Source organism: Gadus macrocephalus, chromosome 22 (assembly GCF_031168955.1).
Source record: "Gadus macrocephalus chromosome 22, ASM3116895v1".
Lineage (NCBI taxonomy): Eukaryota > Metazoa > Chordata > Actinopteri > Gadiformes > Gadidae > Gadus > Gadus macrocephalus.
The window spans coordinates 8,834,479-8,856,715 of NC_082403.1; the positions used below are offsets into that span (position 1 = coordinate 8,834,479).

Here is a 22,237-nt window from a genome sequence, read left to right on the forward strand (position 1 = left end):
TAGCCCGATACTTGATGAATAAGAGCTCGCAGTCCAAGCGAAAGCAACACGCGGTGACCTGTTGTCTTGTTAGCGTTGACACGATGGTTTACCGGGAACAGCCCAACAGCAGGTTGACAAAGGTGACACCAAATTAATTCCAGCGCTGACAGTTACATTATTTAATTAGTCAACAGCGTGATGGGTGCAAAACCTGGGGTGTCACATCCTATTCCATGTCTCCTTCTTCCTCCTCTTTTTCTCCTCCTCCTCTTCTTCCTCCTTTTCTTCCTCCTCCTACTCTTCTTCCTCCTCCTCCTCCTCCTCCTCCTCCTCCTCCTCTTCTTTGTCTTCTTCCTCCTCCTCTTCTTCATCCTCCTCCACCACCTCCTCCTCCTCCTCTTCTTTGTCTTCTTCCTACTCCTCTTCTTCCTGCTCCTACTCTTCTTCCTCCTCCTCCTCTTCTTCACCCTCCTCCTCCAGCTCCTCCTCCTCCTCTTCTTCATCCTCCTCCACCTCCTCCTCCTCCTCCTCTTCTTTGTATTCTTCCTCCTCCTACTCTTCTTCCTCCTTCTCCTCCTCTTCTTCATCATCCTCCTCCTCCTCCACCTCCTCCTCCTCTTCTTTGTCTTCTTCCTCCTCCTACTCTTCTTCTTCCTCCTCCTCCTCCTCCTCTTCTTCAGCCTCCTCCTCCTCCACCTCCTCCTCCTCCACCTCCTCCTCCTCCTCTTCTTTGTCTTCTTCCTCCACCTCCTCCACCTCCTCCTCCTCCTCCTCCTCCTCCTCCTCCTCCTCTTCGTTGTCTTCTTCCTCCTCTTCTTCTTCCTCCTCCCCTTCTACTCAGACATCATTGAAGATGAGTCTCCTCATCCTCGTCAAGCCTTCAGACCTGACAGGTTGCACCGTCTCCCCTCTGAATTGTCAGGTAATAATCCGAGGAGATCCAGGGGTTCTTCGGAGGTGCGCAGAGGGACAGCTTGATGTCCAGAGCCGGCGAGCCCTGTTCTGGAGGTGATTGTGACATTTCATCCCTCCTCTCTCTCTTGGGGCAATGCAGGGCTCCCCCCCCACCCCCTCATCCAAAATGCTTCAATTCCGCGGAGGCCGAATCTTCTGCTAGGAGAGGGAGAAAGGTCACAATCGCCATTATTTCAAAGTGAACTTTGCACCTAACATTTACAGTGGAGGCAAAAATAGCCTGCAATCTGGAGACGTGATGGGGGTTGGGGGGGGATGGGGGTGGCCGGGTGGTAATGGATGGGGGGTCAGTGAGTAAGTGGATGTCCAGTTAATGATTTCCATTGTTTTTCATAACTCTGAGAGATGGTGTTCGGCTGAATTCTGATGCTCACCAAAGAACACAATAATTATGCGAAATGTCCCAGGTACATAAACCAGCTGCTGTGCTGCGTCTAATTGTGTGAGTTGTCATTTTATATTTTCCCCATCCTAATAATAGCTGTTCTTATTCTCCAAGTGCATTACGTTGCTTGTGTAACCAAATCAGCTAGCCCCTTGGGCTGCAATTGCAATGACTAACGTTGCCTTTTTGACTCTGATACACACTGCCATTCAGCTCTCTCTATCGGTCTTACCCTCTCTGTCTCTCCCACACTCTCCCTCTCTCTTCAACTCTCCCTCCCTCCCTCTCTCTCTCTCTCTCTCTCTCTCTCTCTCTCTCTCTCTCTCTCTCTCTCTCTCTCTCTCTCTCTCTCCCTCCCTCCCTCTCTCCCTCTCTCTCTCTCTTTTTCCATAGCTGCCTGGGCAAAAAGCCCCAGTAACCACCCAAGTGAAACCGTGGGAACTTGAAGATGTGGCTATAAGCTAAAGCGAAATGAGGGCGAAGCCAGTGTGCAGCCAATGTTCTCACACACTCGCTGTAGGTACTAAAATATTGAGGAGAAAATACGACATGAATTATTGAAAAATGAGAAAAGGCACTCCTAACTGAAAAATGTTGGAAGAAGAGGCAGGCCAATGGAGAGGAGGCCAGGGGGGGAGAAGCAGCCATGTTGTATGTATATATTGAGCACCTTACTTAATTGCTTCCTTCATCGATTTGCAGCTTGCTGCCTTGGTCAGTTGAGACTGCCGATTTAAGCCTCACTATTGACTGAGCTGTTGGTCGTACATTTGCTTCGTGGTGCAAAACCAACCGGGGGGGCCAAATAAGGAAAATAATTCACGCATAGGGAAACACAAAACCGCACGCTTTGGTGTTCTGCTGACTCCCTTACGTAAGCGTCACCACTTTTCAAAAGGCAGCGTCTATAGCTCTGATCGCGTCGTTGCACGCGTCAATACAGCCTACATGTTCTTGTCGAAAAACTGTTGTCCTAGCTTGTGTTTGCATTTTTAAGGGCCAGGTGGTCTCTTTCAACATGGATTATATGTCATACATGTTGCAGCTACAACAAACAAAGCTTTTCTATGAATATCGATTATTGGGCCATGTGAGATGTAACTAATCATAAAGAAGAATTTCTCGCATTTGTCATGCCCTTTTTTTTTAACCTCACTTTAGCTGCCAGCATAAACACACGGAAAAACTAGACTCTGTTTGTGTGCTTGTCTTTTACATGCCCTTCCTTGCTTTTTTTTTTTTTTAAAGATGGCCGTGCTACTAATGGTACCTCTCCACTCCCTTTGTCTGTTCGTCAGACACATGCTGCTCTGCCATCTCTTTGTTTTCACTCCCCTCTCCTCCATATTTCATTCAATAGGTAGTGCATCTATTCTCGGCGCTCTCCCTGCCTTATCACCTCCTGGCTGTCAAAACATAATTTTCTACAGTTAAAACCCCCCCCGCCAGAACCTTCCAACCTTCCTCGCTCCACCTGTGGACACCAATTTTCCCAGTTGGGGCCGTCAGAAGCATTAAGGTGACCCTTGGTGAAATGGTGCGCATTATTAAACCTTTATTCCACCTCTGATGCCCTTCTTGCCAGGCTGTTGCTTTGTTGGTTATGCTCTTTAAATCCTCTGCTCTAGCAGAAAACCGAAAGCAACAGGCTCTCCAATATGCGACTTTTGGGCTTGACAGTAAATAGCATGAACCGTGTGTCCTAATCAGTTGATTGCTTTCTCGAACAATCAACTGCCCCCTACTGTTCGGTGAATTTTCTTCGTTCTGATGAAGCTTTTTCATTGGAATATCTAAACACAACCTCTGATAATAACAGGTTGAGAGCATTACAGGAGATGGGATTGAAGGGTTTGTTTCCTTCCTGACGGCCTTGACAGCACACTGTGTATCTCCGTGGGTCTCAGCCTGCCAAACTTTCCTCATCGGGCCACAGTCTTTTTTTGGCACTGAAGTGGTCGAAAGTGCTCTCATTCTCAAATCATTTGACCCAATCACAATTACCCAGGCACCGCTCGTGATTTGAAACCCTGACTGGCACTGCAGTGTTTGAAAGTCAAGTGAGGCACAGGGCAAGCGGACGCAGAACGCGCTGGGCAGAACACACAACTTCAGCCACAATGCGTCTCGCTCCCTCGTCTGATTACAGTTTTCTCCGTGGAAATGAAACCAACATTTCCCATCACTTTGCTGTTTACGTTTTATTTCTACGTTTTATGTCATTTTTGTGGCCGTTTACCGCAAACACTTCTCTTCCCCCCTGACGGCGCCTCACTCACACCGTCCTCTTCATCAATGCCGCGGCGGTGCTGTCCAACACGGTTTGTGATTGCTTGGCAGATGCCATTATCCTGGCATTATATCTTCACAATCACATTATCCATTCAGCACAGCTGGGTACTTAGTGAGGCGGGACAGGTTAAGCACGGGGCCCGAGGGGAGCGAATCGACTGAGACCCACCTGCAGCCTAATGCTGCCACCGTCCTCTGCAACGAGCCATTTCACCAACAAAAAAACCTTGTGAAAAAATAAAAAGAATAGAAACGCCGGTGGCCTTTCCTTTATCCATCTAATGTCTCCATCCTTCTCTCTCCTCCGCGGGCTCTCTCCTCTCACCGAGGGTCTTTTATTGTTTTTATTTTTATTTATGTTTCATCACTCCTAATCTCCCGAGCCCGCCGCCATCATCGCCGCCACCACTGCCTCAGTCCTCCCACTCTCCTTCCGTCTGTCTCTCCTACTGTCTCAACCCCCTGAGCTCTCTTTATACCAACTCAATCCACTCTCCCCCCTCATTCCTATCCCTATCCCTTTCCTTAAGTTTAATTTAACCTTTTTTGGGGGGTTTGCAGCGTTTGCAGTGAATGCGCCTTGGTTTTATTCGCCTATAACTGCAGGGGGGGGAGAAGGGGGAATGGGGGGCACGCTGTATCTCCCCCCCTTGAGCCCGGCAGCTGGTGATGACGGTGGGGGCGTAGGGGTACGTAAGTGCGGGGATGCGTGGAGAAGAGGCGGGAGAAGAACTGAGTGTGTCAGCATGGGTTACTGGCACAAGGCTGAGCTAGCACGGCGGTCGCAACTTACACACACACACACACACACACACACACACACACACACACACACACACACACACACACACACACACACACACACACACACACACACACACACACACACACACTACAGTCTTCCCGTTTAGCTAGCACAATGTGCGTCCCCGCCGTGTAAAGAAACCGTAATATTCAAAGTTTGGCATTTGAATAAATTAGCAGATTCAGCACACGCCGCGCCATTGTCTACTGACACAATCGGTCGACATTGAACTCAATCATGGTCGCTGTGTCTTTTTGTTTGCACTTGGTTGTTATTTAGCTGCTGTTGTACACTGACAGATACTCAAAACGAGAAAGGCAACGAAACATGACCATACAAATATTGGTATAAATATGAAGAGAAAAAAAAGATGATGCAGAGTGGTAGAATGTTCGGGATTGAAGCTTGAAGCCTTTTTTTTTTATAATTTCTTATGATTTGCATTGATGGTTAAATATTGCCTTTTCTTGGAATACCAAAGGTATCAATAGTGAGTCAGTGAGGACATTTGTATGAATGTCCATTGGATGACTTGATCTGAATACAGAATCTCGCCATAGTGAATGACCAACACAGCCAGGCTCAAGGCCATGTTTAGTAATACTTTACCACTGTGTGTACTATGTACATGTATAGCAGGCATACTGAAGCAATGCACGCAGATGATGCTGAGGATGATGATGAGTTTAACATAGTGTTTTCCCTACACAGTATCAAGGTTGAGAAAAACAAGTAACAAATGGATACGAAATAAACTTGCACAAATCCTATAATAAATGCCAAATGTTTTTCCAAGTTTAATGTCTCAATATGTTCATTATTTATTGGCAGCCCTATAAGGCGGCCATATGCAAGAGAGGGTGTGAGAGACGGAGACGGAGAGATGGAGAGAGAGATTTACGAAGAGACGCAGGAGTATGCAGCTTTCGTGTACTGCACTTTCCTCCCGAGTGCCAGGCGACAAAAGGATGACAAATCTAAGCGTGGCTGGTCGCTAGTCAAGCGGCAGAGCTCTCAGACAGGCAGTAGGACAGAGAGAGAGAGAGAGAGAGAGAGAGAGAGAGAGAGAGAGAGAGAGAGAGAGAGAGAGAGAGAGACAGAGAGACAGAGAGACAGAGAGAGAGAGAGAGAGAGAGAGAGAGAGAGAGAGAGAGAGAGACAGAGAGACAGAGAGACAGAGAGAGAGAGAGGAGGGGGAGTTGATGGTCCCCTCTCTTTCAACCCCAACTCCAGCCCTACCACCACTACCAGCACTAGCACCACCTTAACTGCCGCCACCACCACCACTTAACTCTGGTCGCCAAGGCAACATGCCTGGAGGGCACTCGAGAGAGGCGTCATCATCACTGACAAAAACAACAGAGAGACATAGCTAGAGAGAGAGACAGATAGAGAGATACAGAGAAAGTGAGCGTGAGAGAGTGCAGGGGAAAGCAAGTTAGATGAAGTGTGTGCATGAATGAGAGCTGTCAAAAGAGAGAGCGAGTGAGAGAGAGAGGGCAAGAGAGATAGAGAGAGAAAGAGAGAGAGAGAGAGAGAGAGAGAGAGAGAGAGAGAGAGAGAGAGAGAGAGAGAGAGAGAGAGAGAGAGAGATGCTAAAGACCCCCCCCCCACCACCTTGAGATGCAACCCCCGAATATTTCAGTAAGTGTGGTTGACCTTCGGGGACATCACTGAGATTGTATAATGAATGTTAATTTAGCACTGGAGGTCATTGGCATAAATGGTAGGATTTCCCAGTTTTAGTTTTTACAAAAGCCCCCTTGAACCCTCTTCATGGATATGAATATCCCTGATAGCAATCCCACCAAAAAAATGAGTTTATTACAAGAAATCAAATTTGCAGAGTTAATCAAACCATGTCTAATGCTGAATATTTGCAATTAATTGAGCCCATACTGGGGGCTACCATCAGAGTAGATAGAGTGGTTAAACTACCACCAGCTAAATTAAACAGGTTAATTAAAGTCTCTCCATTTTACTCTTCCTTCTCGCTTACTCTTTTTTCCTTCTCACTTTCTTTTTGCTATTAAGCTTCCAACCGTCCCCACCCCATGAAGCACACACACGCACACACACTCTCTCTTTCACAACCAAACACACACACACACACGCACACACACACACACACACACACACACACACACACACACACACACACACACACGCACACGCACACGCACACACAAACACTCCAGTGTGGCCGGGGGCGGGGCTGTGGAGGAGATGGACAGGCAGGCACATCTTGTCCATCAGAGGGCGGGATTGTAGCGGCTCGATGAGCAGCGCGTGGCTGGTATTGTGATGAGCAGCAGGTAGACGAGGCTTGAACATTTTAACTGGGATCCTGCGGCTCGGAGGTTTTGTTCCGGAGCGGTGCAACCTCCTCCAACATCATACCGATCAAATCTGTTCATTTTCAAACATTGTTTTATCGTATCCACGGCATTGTCCATGCTTTTTCTTTCAAACAGATTTGACAAAACGGAATATTGAACATTGACTGCAAAGTGCGCCTTGTTACTACAAAAGTGCAAAGCTATTTCGCCCGCGGAAACATCTACCAAATGGGACGCGTCGCGATGGGATTTGAGTTACAGAACACGTAACCACCCGAAGTTGCATCAAATCCTCCATTCCGAAGGTTATTTTTGAAACTTGAAAAGCCATCTCCAACCGCTGGGATGTTGTGAGCGACCCGGGGCTGCGGACAGAAGGACTGGGAACGCGGCGGCAGCAGGAAGAGTGAAGAGGGGCTACGGAGGGATTATGGCTCTCGCCACGTTTTCTCTCAGCCTTGTAACGCTCGCGCTGACAAACTTGCACCTGTCGCGAGCCAACAACCGGCATGCGGTGTACTGGAACAGCTCGAACCTACAGTAAGTGGCTACGCGTTCATCAGTGTTGTTAAGGGACGTTAAACACAGCAACTATTAATGTTATAGTTTGAATGGCCAAAAAAGTTCACTGTTGCAACCGATTTCACATGTAGCCTACCAGGTTGGCCATCTGGAATACATGAAACAGAAGCACAAATTGCAGTTTGCCTAGGCGTGTTATTTTCATTTCCATAATCCTAACCTTTGATAAAATAATATGACTTCATATGACTCTTGGAGTGGGATGCAGTCACCGGGTTTCATGCATTCCACACTATCTTATCAATATTTGATTTATGACACAGCCTGAGCCATCTACTTCACACTAATGGGTGTTTGTGCTAACATCATTGATTCCCGTATTTGTATGCTGCCTCTCAGTGGCATTATCTCCCCGTAACCCTATCTACTATGTGTTCACCAACACAATATAATGTGTGCTGCACATAATGTACATGGTGGCTTACATTTGCATGGACGTGCACACCACTTAAAGGGCATCCTCATGATTGCTGTACACACACACACACACACACACACACACACACACACACACACACACACACACACACACACACACACACACACACACACACACACACACACACACAACTCGCATGAGGACATCTCCAAGTACACCCACCCACGTGTACCCACCAACAAACACATCTCCTGGTCCATTGTTGGACTGGGGGTCTTGTAACAACAGATTGGTTGCCTGGGGTGAGCTCCCACTACTCTACCTCCCTCCCCCCCTCATCCCCCATCATTCCTACCTGTGAGCCCCAGCCAGAGGGCCTGGGATCGATGTGGACTCCCCTGCCTTTGTCTACTCATTAGCTAACAATGAATCTCTCTCTCTCTCTCTCTCTCTCTCTCTCTCTCTCTCTCTCTCTCTCTCTCTCTCTCTCTCTCTCTCTCTCTCTCTCTCTCTCTCTCTCTCTCTCCCCCCCCCCCCCCCCCCCCCTAACTATATATATGTCCATTGGTATTCACCACAGACAACACATCGTCTCTCCAATTGCCTCTCTCCATCTCACGCTTATTTTCTCGCCCATTTGGTTCCATGTCTCAACAGCCCGCCCGGCTGTTCTTTTCTTTCTTTCCTAAATTGCATTAACACACACACACACACACATACACATACACACACATATATATATACACACACACACACATATATACACACACACACACACACACACACACACACACACACACACACCCCACCCCACCCCACCCCACCCCACCACCACCACCACCACCAACACTACCCCTCCCCACATCTGCCCCCAGCTCCTTGTGTCCACACAAAGCAACAGCCTAGACATGATGTCTATGTACCTACAGTATATAGGTACAGTCTCCTCTCCGGTCTGAGGGCCTCCCTCCGGCGGGGAGTCATTTGACGCAGACCGCCCCGGTCGACGCGTCGCTAACCCCCCTTTTAGTAGAAGACTATCAGGACGGCGTGAGGACGGCAGAGGGCACATCCACAGCCCTCCCTGTTTCTCTTATCTGGGAGCCCGGTTAAGCCCGTCTGTGTGATATGAATGAAGAGCAATGCATAATGGATGACACGTCGACTCTCTCCGCCAGTTATTAGTATTGTAAGTGCGTGTCCGGTGAGTGCTGCAGAGATAGGCAGGGGGGGGTGTCAGAATCCGTATTATACTTATCTGTGGATTTAGTAATAATGCATCTGGTGTGAGCTTCCTGTACCCGGAAGGACTCACAGAAAGGCGGCGGTAATAATTATGTAGTTTATCAGGCAAGGCCAGTTTGTATCGTTACTGCCGCATTGATGCACATGTATTCTTGAAATCATGAATTCAAAGATTTCCAATACTCCCCGAGTGATGTGTGTGCGTGTGCGTGCGTGCGTGCGTGTGTGTGCACGTGCACATGTGTGTGTGTGTCTGAGTGTGTGTGTTTGATGACGGAGACGCAGCGAGGGTGCAGTTTTTTGCTTGCGCACGCTTGGGTGCTGGAAGAACCTCTTCCTCCTTCACCCCCTCTGATATAAAGCAGCTGTAAAATAATGCAAAAATTGACCCAGTTTGCAGGTAGCAGACAAATCCTCAGAGGCGCTGGCTAGGAATACAGATGGGCCATCCAGCTCCAAAAGGCTCCAGTCCACCGCCGCCCCCGAGAAACGGACAAAGGGGGTCTCGCGGAGTCACCGGATTCTGCTCTCATTCCCCCTCGTTTCTTTTTGTTTCGTGTTTTTCTCTGCCTTTGAGAGAGAGAGAGAGAGAGAGAGAGAGAGAGAGAGAGAGAGAGAGAGAGAGAGAGAGAGAGAGAGAGAGAGAGAGAGAGAGAGAGAGAGAGAGAGAGAGAGAGAGAGAGAGAGAGAGAGAGAGAGACCCCTTCCTTAAACACCAGAGAGTCAAGGGACAACAACGAGAGAGAGAGTTTGGCCCCCAGTTGGTGTAAAACTCCCTGTAAGACCTTTTGCTTGCTTTACCCTTGAACATCGCCCCCCCATCCCCAGATGTTATGGCATTGCGCCGACGCAGACGCCGAGCAAGATGTTACCGGGAGATGACACAGTCGCGGCCCGGGCCGCGACTGTGTCATCTCCCCGTAACATCTTGCTGCCGTCTGTTAAAAGTCAAAAGGCACCGCCACCGAACACGGCGGATATCCAGTGGCACTCGGCTGTTTGATCTCGCCCGCCGGTATCCTGAAGTAAACAACGCCACATGGCAATACGAATGTCTCGCCTCCGAGTCGGACATTGGGGAGACGAGTGTTGTCATTAACGGAGCACCGGAGGTGCGGCCCCGGGGTGTGGTGAGTGGCCGAGTCCATCCCCAGTACGGCGCCCCTATTAGAATGTGTTGCTTTGGGCTCCTGCTCGCAGCGGCACGCTCGGCCAGCTCGTTACAGATGTCCCCGTTAATGGCAGGAGAAACCACACATTCACACACACACGCACGAACACGCACACAGACACACAAATACGCACACACGTACACACACACAGACACAGAAACACGCGCACAGAAACACACACAAACGCGTGAATAGACACACACACATGCACACACACACACACACTCTCACATACACACACACACACACACACACACACACACACACACACACACACACACACACACACACACACACACACACACACACACTCTCTCACATAGACACCCACACACACACCCACACAGACACACACAGACGCACAAACACGTGCGCAGACACACAAACAAAAATGCACACACACACACACACTCACATGCATGTGCACGCGTGTTATTAAACCATCCAGCATCTGAGGCCATCTGCCAATTAGAGGGGGAGATGTGGAACATCTTGAGAAGCTCGTTGGAGCAACGGTGCGCTGCGGTGGGGGTTGCCGATCTGCCAGCGCTGTCCTCGGCTCCTGCCACCCCCACCACCCCCGGAGTGGACCGACCCATCAGGCGTCTGACTCCCACGGGTGGCTCTGAATCCAATGGCATAATTGGGCACCTTATGCCGGCATGATCAAAACAACATTGCATGGCCTTTTAGAGGCTAAAACTACTGTTCCCTTGTCAACTAAATATTTGCTGTATGGCTAACGGCACACCAAAGGACTGGGGTATAGGGTTTCAGAAATAAATAGGGACCCGGTGTGCATCTAGGTGTCACGTACCGCCCACCTTACAGCCAAATGCTCTTTCTCCTGGACTAACAAGATCATTTTCAGTCTACTCTTCGGGGGGCAATTGTCAGAAGGGAACTGCTTTGTTTTCATTTTGGCCGACCACACGCTCTGACTCTCTTTTGAAAGCCGAAATTGAGTCTGTCAAGCCGGCCGATATCAAATGAAGAGGGGGGGACACAATAGGCCCTGTTTTTGGCGCGCTACATTCGGTGTAACAAAATAAATGATCACTTTGACAAATAGCTTAGCGGAGAGTTGGAGATGCTGCGGCCCCCGTGATCAATGCTGAGCCAAGCTGCTGTCTGCCTCAACAGGCTCATTAACCACCAGGTCTGTCTGGGTGGCGCTTTGAAGGAGCTGCTACACTTGCAGGTGGTCCCTCGCAGGGGGGTCCCAAGGGAGCCCTGGCAGCCCCCAGGGAAAAGTTTGAAGGGTATTCCGAGATTTCATTTTTTTTCATACGAAGGGAAAACTTTTACTGCGAAATGATGACCAGGAGAAAAAAAAAAAGAGCAGGAGATATATGGTGGGGGGGGGGGGGGAAAGAAGGCATGACGAATGCTTTGGAGAGAAAGAGGGTGTGGGTGTAATAGAGACCAGGTGGAATGATGGAGAGGGTGGTGGTGGGGAAGAGGAAGTCTTTAAGGAGAGGCTGGTGCAGGAGGAGAAAAATGATGGAGTTGGCTTAGAAGCCGGGGAGGCCACGACGAAACACGGATACGCAACTCAGGTTATTTTGGTTATTTTTGGGGGAATGTTCCAGCTGGTGCTTGTCCGTGAGTGAGGTGGTACTCATGGGAGATGATCCATGCTAATGTGGACACAGGCGGGGTCACTGATGTGGATCATTGCTCAGAAACAATACACACTCCTCCTGTCCGCGTTTAATGCATTGCCATAGAGCGGCTGGCGCGGGCAAGGATTTGCAGGGCGATTACGTGCAAGGCTGTGTGCTCGTGGCTGTATCCTGGATCCGTCTCAGTGATTTTTCGATTATTTCTTCTATTCTCTTACATTTCACAACAAGGATGTTATGCATGAATGTGTGGGTTTGAGTGTTGTTGAGCATGCATCTGTATGCCCTATAGGTGTATTGTCATGCAAAAAATAAATCAGATGCACTCTACCATGTGTACATTGCACAGCTTGGCCACCAGCGACTAAATCTCCTGCAAGTAAACAATACTAAGACATTTTTATGTGTCATAAATTTGCCCAAGTCCATGTTTAATGAATGCATTGTCAAATGGGTAGTTAACCTTACATTATTACCCCCGAGTATTGTACAATATATCTGCACAAAACGTATTAGCTGGCTAATTAGAATAGTTTTTTTTTAGTAGCCCAACATATTATGCTATGAGTCACACAAATTGACAGAAGTGCTGAATAGCTATTTAATGGTTGATATTGATCCGAGGGTGGGTGTTTTGAATCAATACATTTTATATGGTGTGGGAAGGCAGTACATACCTTGGCCTTACAAAAACCGGAGAAGGTTGCATTGTGGGCAGCAATCAATCTCAGTGCATCAGGTGATCAATGTCCGAATGCATTTTTTATTTGATCTCACGACGTCCGTTACTCGCCATGATGCATTCTGAGGAAAAGCTCGGGCAGGCTGATCCAGGGCAGCCTCGGAACGGCACGCCTGGTAATGGATTATTTCCGTCGTGTCCTGCGTCGTGTTCTCAATCGGCCCGCTATAGGGCCCATTTAAAGGAGCCGCTGATAAAAACTATAACCTTGCCACTCTCATTGCAACATATATTGACACGTGTGTGTGTATTATTAATGCATGTCAAATGACACTTGACATACAAATGAAGCACAAAAATTAAACACAATGAAGCTTCTAATCTTCACCGATCGGGTTTGAGAACTTTTCATTTGGCTATGAATAAAAGAGGCACAACAGAAATTAAGAAATGGCAGAGATATCAAAGCAGAGCTGGGTCTGTCTGGTAGCATCACATAACCTCAAGGCTAAGTCTGTCTGAAAATGATTGTCAAAGAATGGCCTCCTTTTGATTGGGTTTTAAACACAAACAAATGATATAAAAAAACAAGCAAGACTTCATCACCCTTACCAGTCTAATTCAAGATATTTTAGCTGTCAGAGACACGTTAATAGTCAACAATTATTTTTAAAACCAAATTAAGAGGGGATTGGCATCTGGCTGGAATGCTTTTAAATTCTGGGACAGGGCGTTTCATCAACCCAGAGTTAATAGACTGAAAAGAAAAGTGAGCTGTGCAAAGAAATCAATTATTCCTCTTCATAAGTATTTTAACTCTGTCCTTGCTTATTTTGCTTGCTTCTCTGGGCTCTGAAGGGGAACATAATGAGAGAGCGGGCGGAGAGCAAAACCAAATGGCGGCTGAAACGATGTCAAACACCCACGGTGACACTCACTGCGACTGGGGACAAATTGGACCATTTCGGCCGACCGTCCAGCTGAGCAATGTAGCTCAAAGACATTCCCACCTCTATGGTCACAACACCTTTTGGATTGGTTGCCAAAACCACCGTTTGTCCAGTGTGGAAATGGGATTTGGTTTGAAGCCTGGCGGCCGGCCTCACCCTGCCCAGCGTTGTTATTCTCCAGAAGTGGTGTGGTGATGGCCCATCATGTTGTCTCTTCATAGTCCCTGTGAAGAGCGAGTGCTGGGGGACTCGCCTCAGAGCTACTGTAGCTGTGTGCGGTGGTGGTGGTGGCGGTGGCGGTGGAGTGTGGAGGGGGGGGGTTCGTGGCTGCGCTGCATGGGATGCCTTCTTATAAAGAAAACAAAGGCAGGCCACATGCCATCAAAAGGCATTAGTATTCACATGTGCTCCAAGGTTATAGAAACTGCACTTAACTGGCACTGGGAACCCACAGGAGATGGTCCGGATCCCAGGCAGGTAGAACCAATTTTAGACTCAATGATTTGAATGCAAATGCTTCCTACAAAGAGGGCTTTCCGACTTCCAAGCGGTAGCTCCACAGCACATTACCCTGGCAGCCTGCACCTAGGTGCTCCATACCCACTGGGAAATTACATTTTGTCCTTTGATGGAAAAGCTGCCATATTGGTAAAAAATATCAAAGCTAGTGATGGACGTGGGTGGTCAATGGATGGAGACCAGTGATAGGTGAAATGGACCCTGCTAGGCTACATGGTACTGGAGACTCACGCTCAGCGGCCTCACCAGTAGGCCACAGTAATTGGTTTTCCTATCAGAAGACCTCTTTTAAGGTATGACAGTTCAGGTTGCATTTTACAATGACCAAAGCTATTATCAGGAAAAAATAAGAAGGGTCCACAAAATAAATCCGGCGCAAGCTTGTACTCTCGTTCTCTCCTTGTTTTCTTTCCCCCGCCTCGAGAACGATAAAGGTCCCTCCCCAACCCCCTGTATCCCCCCCCCCCCTAATGCTCTGGGGTACTTACAACAACAATAGTCCCTACAGAGAACTGTACTTACAGCTCGCACACTGACACAGCGTGGCTTTCCTCCGTCTCCGTCTCGGGGAAGCGAGAGAGCGACCCTGCTCTCGGAGCCCAAGTGTAATTAAGCATTCTGTCATAATTGAGACTCCGCCGAGTGAAGATGTAATGTGGAGGCGCTTTTGGCAGCCGTTTCCTCCGTAATGAGAACGTTCGCGGGGAAAATTGAAATCACTCTCTTGAGCTCTGCGCACTCGGAATGACAAAAAGTAATTTTACTCATTGAGGGGCAGCCACCGCCGCACTCCAGAAGTTTAATGTGTCATGCTGAGCTGTTCCCGGGAACCTTTAAATCAGAACAAGGCCATGCGAAACAGTTCCATTACTCGTGTGATATCCAAAGCCTTTAGTGCCTGGGAAGTATGATGTAAGTGAGTCGGACAGGCGGTTGTCACCTGGGGGCATAAAATATACGTTTTACACTCATGACAAGGCATTAGGAGCACGATGGAAAAGGCATCGGCTGTTCAGGATGGCCAAACTCCTATTTGCGAGATATAGTATGTGGTGTTCTGGGTGAAATGGCTCTTTTTAAAGCGTGCTTACCCTTGGAAAAGGAGTGTTTGTTCAGGTAGAGTGTGAAGGTGGCCACACCTCTGGCATCCACACTCGGAGGGGCACCTCCACCTTGATGGGCACATTAGTAATGCTAATAATAATGACATTCATAATAAAGCAATTGTTTGTCTGTGATTCAACTGTGACATTGACACAGAGCCCCTGTTGTCGCTGCCATGGTGTTTCCATCTCCTTAACCTCATCATTTAATCAGGTCTCGTGTTGGCCTGCATCAAAAATCTATCTGGAATTAATTTGCAGCCTTGATGTGTAAATTTGGTTATGGTTAATACATGAGCTACGGCAAATGCATAATCAGGCCTTTCTACTCACACACGTGCACACGTGTTTAATCTCGGTGTTACACCCCTTGATTTATATGGACAATACGTGACTAGTCTCCACCATCAATGGGCCATCGCCTTGGGGGTGATCTTCTCACACACCCAGACACAGACGACCATACACAGACACACCATGACACAGAGAACCAGACGGACAACCATACAGACACACCGACACACGACACACACAGACGACCATACAGACACACCGACACACGACACACACAGACGACCATACAGACACACCGACACACGACGCACACAGACGACCATACAGACACACCGACACACGACGCACACAGACGACCATACAGACACACCGACACACGACGCACACAGACGACCATACAGACACACCGACACACGACGCACACAGACGACCATACAGACACACCGACACACGACACACACAGACGACCATACAGACACACCGACACACGACGCACACAGACGACCATACAGACACACCGACACACGACACACACAGACGACCATACAGACACACGGACACACGACGCACACAGACGACCATACACGGACACACCCAGACAACCATACCCAGACAACCATACACAGACAACCAGACAGAGACGACAATACACACACACACACACACACACACACACACACACACACACACACACACACACACACACACACACACACACACACACACACACACACACACACACACACACACACACACACACACACACACACATTCAGACAACCAGACACATGCAACCACACACACACATACATACATACTACTACTACTACACACACATCTATATCCATATCCGTTATTCGGCCAATTTGAAAATAATTGATATTCATTGAAATTCATTCATAATTTGTCAAATGTCAACAGAATTTCGCTGTGTCTAAATTTGGAGATGCATATCTGTTCTGACAGAGGACGAGTCATTATTAGTATTTTTGCGGACGCAACGTTTTATACATGCAAAAGCGATACGCCTTGTTAAAACAGTTCAGAATCTCCCTTGGCTATGGGCCAATCTCTTGTGGTTCTCTGTTTGTGGACGCATCTGTTCTGCTCGGTTCCACCGCTTACAAGAGGCTCAGGGCAGTGTAAAGCCCGGTGTATGTGCAGCACGCATAACACGTGAGAGACAGAATGTATCCATCCTTCCATTCATGCGTGTGTATTTTGTAAGTGTGCACACAGCTGAGTCACACAAGGGCGTAGTTCCTTTTAACAAAGCACTGCTATAAGACTTCATATACCGTGCACACCTATATGTAGCGCTCCATAAGGCTTTCCCGCTGGAAAGGTTGTTTTGTACTCCTTCGCGTCTGAAACCCGAACACAGACTTACAGAGAGACTCCTGATAGCCCGGATCCTCGACACATGCTGTGTGTGGGCGAATGGAATATCAATGTCCTGCTGTCAGTATGTGTGTGTTCATGGGGGGTTTGGTCTGTTCAAAGTGTTTTCAACACAAAAGTGTGTGTGTGTGTGTGTGTGTGTGTGTGTGTGTGTGTGTGTGTGTGTGTGTGTGTGTGTGTGTGTGTGTGTGTGTGTGTGTGTGTGTGTGTGTGTGTGTGTGTGTGTGTGTGTGTGTGATTATGAAGCTGTGATGAAGGCAGTTGTATGAATAGACCAACCCCCTTTTAGGTACTTTTTAAAAAGGTTATTTTTAATTTCACACACAAAGTGTGTATCATCATGTGGTGTGTGTGTGTGTGTGTGTGTGTGTGTGTGTGCAAGACCGTTTGTGATAGTAGAACCCCAGCTCCATCCCTCGGTCTCCTTAAGTCACGCCTTGAGGCTTGTTGTTGCTTTGGCGAGTCGGCCATACCCTGGTCCCTCTCTGTCTCTGTGTTTATCTCTCTCTCGCTGGTCGTCTCTGTGGCTCCTCACCTTGTGCAGGGGGGAGATGAATGGGGCAGTCCTGGTGGACCACTTGGCTCAACCGCATTGCCGTGCGTGGGAGGAGAGCGCTTAAACTGCTGCTGCTGACAGACAGACAGACAGACAGACAGACAGACAGACAGACAGACAGACAGACAGACAGACAGACAGACAGACAGACAGACGTTTTAATTGATATAGGCTTTGGCTGAGGAGAGAAAGAGGGGAACAAGTTTATCATCATCTGTATCATCTGGTAAAAATCCTTTCTTCATCTGAGCAGACTGTGTTTTTCTAGGACGGCCTATAAAGGCTTTACATTAAGGAGAGCACACATAGATGCATAGATGAGTGCACATTAGTATGTTGTGTACGTCGGCTCACCGTGAGTCCTTCTAATTCAGGTTATAATTAAATATAAAAGAGAGATATGGGGGTGATAAATAGATTTGCGTTTGCTGCACTTAAACAGATTCTGTGCCACATCCCAAGAGGAAGAGAAGTGAAAAAGAATTGTGGCAAAAAATAACGAGAGAGAGAGAGAGAGAGAGAGAGAGAGAGAGAGAGAGAGAGAGAGAGAGAGAGAGAGAGAGAGAGAGAGAGAGAGAGAGAGAGAGAGAGAGAGAGAGAGAGAGAGAGAGAGAGAGAGAGAGAGAGAGAGAGAGAGAGAGAGAGAGAGAGAGAGAGAGAGAGAGAGAGATTATTACGCAGTGAAGAGACGTAAAGGAGGTGGGGGGGTGCGAGGAAGTTGGGGGGGGGGGGGGGGGGGGGGAGAGTGCAACGCTACGCTGAATATTAATGTAGTGTCAGGAAGTGGAATATCTTTTAAAGACCTCAACCTGTATTTTCTCCAGGCTGAGGTGTACTGTATCCCGGTGTGAGGCTAGCCCGAGGGCTGTCTCTCTCTCTCTCCAATCCTGAACAAAACAGCAGCGTCGCACTGCATCACCAACACCTCGTGTGTTTGCAGCAATTTCCCTCCGACGCAGGCTCCACGGCCGTCCGGCTTGTGATGAAGATTATTAGACTTTTTTCTTTTATTAATTTTTTAGAAGCACAAATATTATTCTTGATAGAAAAAATACAGTGAGTCTCTGACGCGTGTACCATGCATTTATCCCGTGTATTGTGTTGCTCATTATCGCTAGTTGGCAGGGTGCTGAAAAAAATCCTATTTGTGTGTCTGTGTATATGTGTGTGGGGTTGGTTTCTAAACAGTTTGTGTATGTCTATGTATGCCAGGGAGCGCGGCGTGTGTCTATGTGTACGTTCTGTTCATACCTCCCTACCTATGCATGCGTGTATGTATTCCCTGTCTGAGGTATTTTTCCGCTCGCTGCTCTGCTCTCTGCCCCTCTCTCTCGTCCCCCCCCCCCCCCCGCGCTGCATGCACATCCACCCATTTTGAGTTAGTGTGTCAGGACTGTAAATTCCTCGCCAGCACCTGTCAGCACGGATCTACAGTGAACGGGGGGGGGGGGGGGGGATGGGGGTGGGGGGGCTCCAGGAGAGAGCCTGTGTGTGAGTGTGTGTGTGTGATTACTTGAAGAGGAGAGAGTGAACAGGAGAGAGAGAGAGAGACAGACAGACAGACAGAGAGAAAGAGACGGTGCTTATCTACCACATCATGCAGACAAGTAAGAAGCCATGCTCCGACGGGAGGCAATGTCACCGGTGTCACTGGCAATTGACAGGCCAAATAACAAGGAGGGAGGGGGGGGGGGGATGGAGGTTAGACAGTATAGGCAGGGGGCATGAGGATCCACCCACAGATAGATAGATAGATTGATACTAGATTGATAGATGGCTAGACGCCGGGGAGATGGACGGAACGCCCTATATATATATATATATATAGTACGAGAGACCACACCCCCACGGGAGGCTCAGGGACGCAGGACAGAGCGTGGACTGTGTACAGCCCTGAGGAGATGGAGGCTTTGTAATGAGGAGGCGAAGGTGCATGCGTGTTGCGTGCTGTGAATGCACAGGGTTGCTTCCTTCTGTTGGAAAGATGCGTAATGCAACCAGTCGCTGGAGGTCTTACAGGGGAACGGTGAGGAATCTGATGATTCAAAATTCACATCCGAAATGTGCTCCCCCCCCCCCCCCCCCCCCTCTTATGACGTTGAATAATGTGAAAGGAATCAATTATCACCGTTTCCAATTTTCCCTGCATGTCGGTAGAAACTGCATTTTGTAACCTTCTGAACATGGTTGCAATCCTGTATTAGGTTGCAATTATTTCTCCCCAGGGGAAATGAACCTTTTTGGTCAAATTATAAGTTCTATTAAGATTCGACTCCTGTAGAACCACCAGCCCGGACAACACATTGGGGTAAATTAGCTGCGAGAAAACGATATCTCTTGCTAATGTGCGACACTGGCAAGATAACGGCGAAGTCTAAAAAATGCCGGCGACATTAGCATTCTTGTGGTTCATTCGGCCCAACTTTTTAAAATCAGTTCAAAAAAATATAATAACTTGCTGTTCGTCAGCAGAAATCACCCGTGCACACCCCCTCCCCCTCCTCCTCCCTTACCCTGCTCATTAGAAAGTTCCTCAGCAATTCATCATCGCATGTATTATTCATGAGCAGAGCACAGTTCATCCTCAAAACACTGGCTTTTATTTTTGGTCAATTAGGGGTTTTTGGTAATATTTCTGATAACTATTGTATTGGGAAGAAGAAGAAGAAGAAGAAGAAGAAGGAGAGAGAGAGAATTGAGAAAGTCAGAGAGAAAGCGCTGGGGAGGGGGGGGGGGGAGGGGTGCAGACGGAGATAGATGGGGAGAGGCAGGAAAGGGGGAAATACGGGGAAGAATCGAGAGATGGGGAGAGGAGAGCGAGAGAGAGTGGAAAAGAGAGAGAACGTTTGTACCAGGCTTCCATCCGTAATTGGGTTTTTCTATTCCCTCCCGTGGTTCAAACGTTACAACATCCCCTGACTTGGGCCCGCCCCTCTGTCAGCCTGCCCTCCTCGCTAGCTATGCAAATGGATGCTTTTTTTCATCTAGCATGCGTTTGTCCTGACCTCCGTTCAATACGGGGTGTCCGACCGGCATCGCCGGTGAGGTCGTTCCATCCAAGGGATCGCGGTGACCCCTGAGGTCACCTAGCGGTGCAATCACACCTTTAATCACTCAAGTCTGCTGTCTGGCACGCGCACACACACACACACACACACACACACACACACACACACACACACACACACACACACACACACACACACACACACACACACACACACACACACACACACCCCCAGTAATGACCTGCGTGGTGTTGTTGTCAGCGCTGGCGGCGGTGTCGCTGTCCCCATGGTTACTGGGTCGTTAACAGGCTTCATTATAGCAGCGAGGGGCGCGGGTTTCGGGCACAGTAAGAACAGAGCACCTGACAGTCAACGAAGTATGGCTTTCTCCCAAGCAATTGGAAAGGTCGTAAAGAAAATGCAGTGAAATCGAGATTTAAAATGGCAATGTGCAAAGAGCTTCAATAAAAAAATTACACCAAAAATATATAAGAATAAGCGGGCGTAAAAAAATTACAAAGGGTAACAATGAAGAAGGGAACTGTAACCTTATCGGCAGACATCACGTCCAGACGACTTTACGCGCACAATTAAATGGTCCATGTCCCCAATAATAGCGACCTGCGATTGGTCCTCAATGTCACAGGAATTGTTTTATTATCCTTGTGTCTTCCCCTGCCCAGCTTGACCCCAACGTGAGGGAGGGAGGGAAATGATGGGAGGACAGCCTGGAGAACGGCCCGCGGTGCACTGGTTCACCTTTGCCTCACACACACCAGTTAAATTTCATTATGGGCTGGATTTAAGAGCCAAGTTGCTCTGAAATGAGGGGATAAGCCGTTGCCCGTGTGAGCCTGGTTTTAATGACCAGAAGTGTAAATCTATCACTGCTGCCGGGCAGTAGACGCTCCTGTGTTCCAAAATGCCTTACAATGGGAATGGCAATGGCACCAAGAGAACGCATTTCTTTATTGTGTAGCTAAAAATACTAATTTAACTGGACCTCAACTGCTCAACAGCGAATTGGAACTCTAAACCGATGATGTGCATCAAATGTGAATCATATTTTTTTCTTCATTGAACAGGGTTGCCATGGCGTTTTGTTCTGTTGTAATTTGAGGGTACTCGTAGCTCTCCTTGCGCCCGCTATCTCCCCTGGGGGCTGACTGTGAACAGAAGATGTGTAGCGTGAAGGCTAGCTGGAATTTGAAGCGTTAAAATAAAGAATAAAAATCGAAAAACATTTCGGTCAGCAATCTGTTGTGCCTGGCCAGAGTCCAGGAGAGAAATTACACCTGAGCACACCGCACCTTCCCAGACCTTCCACTGTTCATGTGCTTACGCCTCATGTGTGTGGCTCTGCTTGCAGCTGCAAACACACAATAAAATACACATATGATGATGGTCCACTTCTGTTGGAGATTTCCCTGTAAGGTCATATACTCCCCTCTCTTCCCTCTGTGGAACGAAACATCTGTTGCTAAATTATTGTCGATGATCCGGTTGAACTCATTACTCAATCCTTACACCGACAGAAATGCACATACGATCAAAATACTGTGAATGTACAGTATATGCCATAATGAATTCAACACAACCATTTCTATATTTCTTTAAATCCAGGTGATATAAAATTCTCACAGAAAAGCCTGCTGTGCGAATAGATCCGTCTGGTTAAAGGCATCCCATTGGTCGGCAGGGTAGATCAGTTTGGATAAAGTCATTTCATTGGTCGGCAGGATAGATCAGTCTGGATAAAGTCATCTCATTGGTCAGCGTCTCTTTAGTCCGGCCAGATATTCTCCACTGGAAAGCTCGCAAGATTTCAAAGTCAGCCAACTCGTATATTCTTATCTATTGGAGCGAAGGCCAGAGACAACACCTGATTACCTTCATAGTAATGGAATCAGCAGTACCCCTGTGTAACTTGGGTTGCGTGTAGC

The 22,237-nt window shown here is 48.0% G+C and overlaps 1 protein-coding gene across 1 annotated transcript in view; it reads left to right on the forward strand.

Annotated features, from left to right (window-relative positions):
• Window positions 1-6,554: 6,554 nt before the first annotated feature.
• Window positions 6,555-22,237, forward strand: part of LOC132450767 (ephrin-A3-like) — a 56,007-nt gene continuing 40,324 nt past the window's right edge. The window contains 1 exon segment of the mRNA XM_060042867.1: window positions 6,555-7,318. Coding sequence (XP_059898850.1) covers window positions 7,209-7,318 — 110 coding nt within the window. The 5' untranslated portion in view covers window positions 6,555-7,208.